Here is a 7,889-nt window from a genome sequence, read left to right as displayed (position 1 = left end):
ATTTGCCTTATGGCACATGGGGACAGCCTGCTCCTGTGCCTTTAAGACTTCTTCCTTGAACAACACCCAGCCTTCTCGGACCCCTTTGCCCTTCAGGACTGTCTCCCAAGGGACTCTCACAGCCAGCGTTCTGAGCAGGCCAAAGTCTGCCCTCCGGAAATCCATGGTGGCGGTGTTGCTGACCCCCTTCCTTACCTCACCAAAGATCGAAAACTCTACCATTTCATGATCACTAAGGCCTAGATGACCTCCGACCACCAGTCCTTCGCTGTTAGTGAACAGGAGGTCAAGCAGGGAACCTCCCCTGGTAGGCTCACTTACCAGCTGTGTCAGGAAGTTATCTTCCACACACTGCAGGAACCTTCTGGACTGTTTCCTTTCTGCTGTATTGTATTTCCAGCAGATGTCTGGGAGGTTGAAGTCCCCCAGATAGAACATGGATTCTCAGTCTTCATGAAAATCTGTTCCAGTCTCAGAGGAGAAATTAGTCCTAGAAATTACTCAGGCTTCCCTGTTCACTACTGAAGAGGTTCTGTTGGATTACAACACTTTATGGTTCTGTCACAGATGTAGATGGAGCTTCAGAACATGCCAAGGGTAAAGCTGAGACTTGAGCAGGAAGCATAAGCCAATTTAGGAAGATCTAGTCACCCCTACCTGTATTTCAAGCAGGGTGTCAAGTGTCACTGGCCATTAACAAAACAGTTTTTTTAAAAAGAACTTGTTTTCAGAAAGTCTTGAAAGTTAGCAGCAGTTTGTCTAGAAAGGAATAAGTCTGCCAGTCTGGTCTGAGGCTCTGGATCAGATACAAGCTTCAAAGCCAATAGGTACAGGTCAACTTAAGTAACGGTCTTAAACTGTGCATGGGCAGCTTTCTGTTCAGGGATGTTGCTTCTTCTGTGTGTAGTGGTGGGGTGTTTCTTTTCTTCATGGGGGAAAAAATAACTTGGAAAAGTTGCAAAAGAATGGTTAGGTGCCTCATGTCTGAACTGCTTAGCTTGCTTCAGCATCCAGTTGTGGGCTTCTTAGTGCTCCTCAAGTTCACTTATTTCAGGTGGTATATAATAAAAAGAAAATTCGGCAAAAGCAAGTTTCTGAGTGGTACAGGAAAGCTCCTCCCTTTTCTGTGTTTAAGCACTGGGACTACTTTTGCCACTTGCCATAAGCTGGCATTCATCTCGCTACCCACTAGAATACCTCAACAGTCTTCAGCTCTAGGATAGGAAACTATGATGAGAGTGACTTGGGTGTGTGCCCCCTTTTGGGGGTGGGGGGGGGCAGGCTCTCCTTCCTTCAGTTGAAGCCAGCTTGGCACCCTTAACAAGTCACCCATCATCTTTTATAATTATAGCTGCAGACAACCTCTCCCCTCTGTTTATCATGAAAAGAATGGACCTCTTCCATACAGGTTCTGGCTAGATTATGCATTCATGTATTTCTGTTTACTTAGCAGTGGATCTCAACCTGTAGCTTACAGACACTTCAGCTCTAAACCAGTTTAAATGGGTTGCTTTGCACTAAAACACACGAGTGGGAAATGAGCTTACTCTGGTTGACAAAAGTGATGGTGAAAATTATCCTCAGAAATGTGATTTGACTCAAGCAGTTTTGCGCATACGCTCTTGAGAGGATATATATATATATATATATTTTAAAATGGGTCCCCTCTAACTCAAAACATTCTATGATTGTTGCTGGGTTTCTGAAGCAATTAATTTTGTACAGGATGAGAAACAGATCAAGAAAACTTGGTGATAGCAAGTGCTGGTAAGGAGGACATCTGACACCTTTCTATGCCTTTAAATGGTAAACGCTTAAATAGGCCAGGTTGGCAAGGACCAGGGCAGCCAGTTTTATGTGAGCTGGATAAGCAAAGTGAGAGGGGAGACAGTGAGTTGGAATTCTGTAGAAAATGTTGACCCTCAGCTGGTTAAAGGGCCCATTTTTCCTATGTTTAGGTTGAGGTAACAGTGCATGTTTGTAGATGAACAAACCTTTTGTGGTGGGTTAACCTTGGCTGGCTGCCAGGTGCCCACCAAAGTGCTCTCTTGCACCCTCTCCTCAGCAGGCCAGGAGCAGAAAAGAAGATGAAAAAGTTCATGGATTGAGACAGGGAGATTACTCACTGGTTACCATAACAGGCAAAAGAAACTGGCCTTAGGAAAAATTAATTTAATTTATTGCCAATTAAAAATAAAGTAGGACAGCAACAAACAAAGAGAAAAATAAAAACACCTTCCCCAACCTCCCCTTTCTTCCCAGACTCAATGTCACTCTTCTACCTCCTCTTCCACAGTGGTGCAGAGGGATCACTAGGGATGGTCAGTTGAGGGTCAGGTCATGGTCAGTCCATAACAGCTCCTCTGTGCTGCTCCTTCCTCTTCATGCTCTTCCCCTGCTCCAGCATGGGGTTCCTCCTTTAGGATACAGTCTTTTATGAACTGCTCCAATGCGGATCCTCCTCATGACGGGGCAGTCCTTCCAGATCAGACTGTTCCAGCCTGGGTTCCCCATGGGCCACAGTTCCTGCCAGAAAACCTGCTCCTGCCTGGGCTTTCCATGGGCTGCAGCTTCCCTCCTGGCTCATCCACCTGCTCTGGTGTGGGGTCCTCCATAGGCTACAGTGCGGATATCCACTCCACAGGGAGGTTGCAGGGGGACAGCCTGCTTCACCATGGTCTAAAATGATTTAACTGCTAAACAACAGTAGCACAGTAGTGGAATACGAATAGTAAGAAGGTTAGTATGTCAGTTAACATGTTCCCTTGCAGAGATCCACAGGCTGCGGGGGGGTCTCTGCTGCAGTGCCTGCAGCACCTCCTCTTGCCTCTCCTTTATGGGCACGGCTGTCTGCAGGACTCATCCTCACATCTTTTTTCTCTCGCTTACTTATCCCTTGCCCAGCTGCTGCACAGCATTTTTTTTTAACCCTTAGTTAAATATATTACCAGAGAGGAGGCACCTGCTTTGCTGGTGGGCTCAGCTGTGTCCCATGTTTGGTCTGGTGGAGCTGGCTGTGTCTGACACAGGGGCAGCTGCTGGGCTCTACTCAAGGAGGCCACCCCTGCAGCCCCCCTTGCCACCTAAACCCAATACACCTCCTTTCAAAACAACAGGTGGATGTAACTTCAAAGATGCACTAATAAGGTAATTTTTAACTTAGAAGCTTGATGCCTTCATCCTGTAAAATAGACCGTAGGGGTGTGACGTGGCAAACTAAACCAGTCTTCACAGGGTAGTTTCTTTGAGAGCTTTGTTTCTCTGAGACAACCCACTTGAATTCTGGCAATTTACTCTCCATGGCTTGAAGTCAGAAATAGTTATTTTCCACAGGAGTAACTTGAAGTAAAAGTGAACATATTTGTCTTTTAATTACAGGTTATAACAGCAGTGAAATTGAAATACAAAATTAGCACATAAGATTTGCATAGAGAGAATTACTACTAAATAAGTACAAACTTCTAAAATTCACAACTAAAAAGATTTAACTGCTAAACAACAGTAGCACAGCAGTAAGATACTAATACTAAAAATGTTAGTATGTCAGTTAACGTATGTGTTCACTTGCACAGATCCAAAACCTGAACAGCAGAAGGCTGGTCCACATGGGCTTGGCTTACATCATTACCACAGAACCACAGAAAAAAGTATTAACTTGAAGCACAGTTTTTTATTTCTTTTAACATAGATTAAGCAGGTTTTTTTTTTATCATAAAAAAAGCTCTTAAGTATCCCCTTATAACAATAATGGATTTTGAAGTCAGATCACAACAGGTAGGTTGTATGGTATGTAGGTACGATAGACATTATCTGTAACCAGTAGCTACAATGCAGACTAAGCTTAATGCTGGGACTCTTGAACTGGATTTCTGTTCTATAACTTCAATATTAGTTTCAACTCTTAAATGGAAATTCAAGCTGCATTCACTAAAATCTCCAGCTCTCCAAGTAATGCTCGCAATTATTGCACTTGTACTGGTTGTATTGGCTTAGTAAAGCCATTCTAAAGCAAAAGTTTAATATTTGTACATTTTAAAGCACTTGATCTTATCTACAAAGGAAATAAAGATGATAAACCACAATGTATTTCAACTTAATTGTGAATATTCTAATTTTCAGAGTTTAAATGGATGTGCGTTTAGTAACTACACTAGAAAACTAGCAACAGATGCTGTAACTACCCTATGATGACTTGTTTGGTCCATGTCAGTAATCAAGTGATGTTATACAAAATAAACTAGGTTTGTTTTTTCTTTATAAAATGAATAATGTTGCATTTTTGTTCAGATTGCACAGTACAAACAAGCTAATATCTAAATTAATACTGTTACAGGTAGTTATTACATAGGGACAGCAGCTAGAAAAAGTAAGTACCTCAAAGCAACAGACTTCTGCAGCCAGCTTTCCATAACATCGTATGAAAGTTAAATGTCTTAGTTACAAGTATACTTATTATAAAATGTTTGAAAAATGTCTAAGTATGAGCTGTTAAACTAGTTTTCCATAGCAAGAGTATATGATGATTATTTACATTTAAAAAATCCATTTTTCAGAAAAGAATTTACAATGAAATAAATAACCTTCACCAATCCCTTAAAACCCAACTACAAGATCTGTAACGGGCAGTAAAAAACAGGTAAGCCACCTTGTGTCAATGTTAGGTCAGTAAAGTATGCCTCATCCAGAAAGAAGTGCAACTCCGCTTTAACTTTACTAGTAATCTAGAAACATGCACAATACATATTGGTACCTTCAAATATGGTACAACCTTAAGTATTTGTACAAGAGTATTCACAAAAACATATAATGTATTTTACAGTCCTTTAATACAAAATATCGATATCAAACCAATCTGAACTGCATTGATCAGACATTTCTTAGGCAGGCAAGCTGCAAAGGAAAACAGTTTTTAAATTTAATCCCCTCTCAGACTTTTAAACTCAAGCAAGAGATAGTTTCTCCAGAACACATGTTAGTGATGTAAAGGTACTGATGAACATTAGCTGAACCTGTCTCCATATGTATTCATTGTCTCTCAACTCTATTTAAAAGTATCAAAACCTAAAGCTGCAGTCTGAAGATTGCATAAAAAAAAAAAAAAAATCTTGCCTCCTTTTGAAATTATTAGATGAAACTGCTGCTTATTTATCCCCACTAAAGATTTCAAAGATTGAAACATATATATAAAAAAAATAGTTCAAATCCAAAACATGGAAGCATGTCTAAGAGCTGGTTTTGCTTCCTTTCACACCTGATGCTTGGGAAGTTGTTTGCCTTCTGTTTAAGACACAATACAGTCATAACTGCCTTCTTGGAATGAATCCTCGTCCTCTGGCTTAGACTTGTCCTCTTCATGCCTGCTTGCATTGCTGTTGCCAGCATCACTCTGAGGATTAGTGCCATGGCTAGACGAAGTCCTGCTTTCCTCAGCTCTGGGGTTCGCTTGTTCGGTAACCTTAGAAGGATTCACTGGCTGAAAAGCTTCAGGTTGTACTTGTTCTTCTGCTATTTCACTTAGCTTCTGGATCTGTGGTTTGATGATACTTAGAAATGGCTTGTACCCAGGGCTAGGAAAATAATTGTATAGAACACCATGAGTGAATTAAAAAAATAATACTTCTGTCATATGCCCGAAAAGCATCTTTTCTTGGGAGATGTTTAATGAGTATCTTCTATAACCCTTCCAGTGCAGAAACTCCTTTTAAATTTTTTTTTAAACAGAAGGAAAAAGGCAACCATAATCAAAAGTTGGGGGGTTGGCTCTTTTGGTTTGGTTTGTTGGGGTTTTTTTCCCCATTTTGATCACTACTGTATTACGTGACTGTCCTGAAATTTTCTGCAAAAGTGCTTTTAAATAATTGTTTCAGCAAGGGCTGAGATAACTCAGTTATTTTTTAGGTAACTCATTATCTGCAACTGGAGTGAAAATGAAGGTGGCAAACAACACTTACCAATCTGTAGAAGCCCATTTGTCAACAGCATATAGGCCAGTCTTGATATTCTGACAGATTTCTCCATCAGTATCAGAGGACTGCATTATACTGAAAACCTGGTTGATTACTGAGGATTCTCTGAGGATAAGGCCTATGATAATACACCAATCCAGACATCCTGCTTCCATGAAGATATGTAGCAAATACCTGTATGGAAAAACAGTCCACTTATTTCTTTTCCCACTCTGAAGACAAAATCCCAGTGTGATTCTGTAAACAATGTTTCTTTCTCCTAATGCTGCATACTACTAATTTCAAGTTTCAAACGCAAAGATTACATCACTTACCGCAGCTGGACCTGTGACTTGTGTGGCCCTTTACTAGCCAGTTCTAGAGAGATATGTTCAAGCTCTGACTGAGTTAAACTTGGACTGGAGAAGTTTTCATCCACCATGGTCCAGTCACCATCCACCATAGAACTTGTTTCAGTCAGGTCTGTTGCTGAACCAATGCTGCATTCATCACCTATGAAAACCACCCAGAAACATAAGGGAAAAAGAAACCACTTACTTTAGTAAGACTCAGCCTTTCTGAACTACTGCCTGTTGAAACTGACAAACTACACAGTAATGCTTCACTGTCTTATCACAGCACTGAGAAGTTATTTCAGGCATACTGTCCATCCCACTTCAACATTCTTCTTGTCACTTTTTCTATTAAATAAAAATAATTCTGCAGAATAATAGCCATTGTAATCATTGTAAGAACACAGTGACTATATGGTCCTAGCATTAAGTCTGTAGGAAGGGTTGCAAGCTTGTCTGAAGATACTGCTTTCTTAACTTTTAACTTTGTTAAAAATTGTTAAAAATTAGGATGCAGTAACAAGTTCTTCATACAAAACCCTGAAGATTCTGAACGCTTGGTAATGTAAATATTTACCTGCACTAATAACCAAAAAAAAAAAAGTGTTTCTAATAAAAACATGAAGACTAGACGTAGCCACAGAATTTTCACAGGAGCAGTAACAGCAAAGCTAAACCCATTATAGTGGCAAGTTATCAAGGCACCTACCCTCCAGAACAGTTTCCATATTAAAGTGGATCCATCTTCTCTGTGGAAAATGTTTAGAAAGTCAGAAATTTGTTTTATTAGCTTCTTGCCCATGAATACCACTGCTGGATTAGTTATTTGTGAAATTATTATTATTAGAATTCAGCTTGCAATCTTTTAAAGACTATTAATTTAGTTTCACTTTAGAAATAAACTGCTTCAAAATGCATACCAAAGTCCATTGAACTCAAAGGTCTTCATCCAGCTCAGAAAAAAACCAAGATACTTGTTTATAGAAACAGCAGTAGTGGCAGAAGACAGTACAAGATAGTGCGATAAAAAGAAAAATAAGTTTTCCCCATTTAAATTACACTTTTTTGGAGAGTTCTATAACAAACGTTCTTAAACCTAATGCATTCTTGCAGTCTCCAGAAGTAATAAACAGGAGAAACAGGAGTGAAAATAGAATGAGTGCCCAAGCAGAGCAGAGGGGGAGAACCTCACACTTTCTTCATTTTTTTAAAGCCTGTCAACTTGTTAAATAGTAGCTCCCAGTGCTCCGACTCTCACAGGAGGCATCTTGGGGAGATCATGGTTCACACTTAGCAGTTAGGTCTTTCCCCCAGTAAAGTGGAAATCACATGACATAGACACTGTTGAAAATGTTGCTCTACGCTTACTATGGTCAGAAAAGATGCACAGAGAATAAAATTCCCCTTCGTATTTTCACAAGGTGATCACACATTTCAGCTTTTAGAAAAGCAATTTAAACACAGCCATAGGAAAAAAGGAAAACTATATGGGACTATAATTTCCTCAACTTCCTCAATAAAGAATATATATAATATCTTTCTAAAGAAATCCAAAAGCACAAAGTTCATGCCTAGCACCAGCCTGTGCAAG

The 7,889-nt window shown here is 40.0% G+C and overlaps 1 protein-coding gene across 1 annotated transcript in view; it reads right to left on the bottom strand.

Moving 5' to 3' along the window:
* Positions 1 to 2,203: 2,203 nt before the first annotated feature.
* The window catches only part of RIC1 (RIC1 homolog, RAB6A GEF complex partner 1), a 52,958-nt gene continuing 47,272 nt past the window's right edge, over positions 2,204 to 7,889 (bottom strand). Inside the window, 3 exon segments of the mRNA XM_009638181.2 lie at positions 2,204 to 5,567; positions 5,952 to 6,140; positions 6,281 to 6,458. Of these exon segments, the coding sequence (XP_009636476.2) occupies positions 5,282 to 5,567; positions 5,952 to 6,140; positions 6,281 to 6,458 (653 nt within the window). The 3' untranslated portion in view covers positions 2,204 to 5,281.

The sequence above is a fragment of the Egretta garzetta genome, unplaced genomic scaffold, assembly GCF_000687185.1.
Source record: "Egretta garzetta isolate BGI_Z169 unplaced genomic scaffold, ASM68718v1 scaffold250, whole genome shotgun sequence".
NCBI classification, from domain to species: domain Eukaryota; kingdom Metazoa; phylum Chordata; class Aves; order Pelecaniformes; family Ardeidae; genus Egretta; species Egretta garzetta.
The sequence above is the reverse complement of the archived record's forward strand: the minus strand, read 5'-3'. Positions and strand labels throughout refer to the sequence as shown.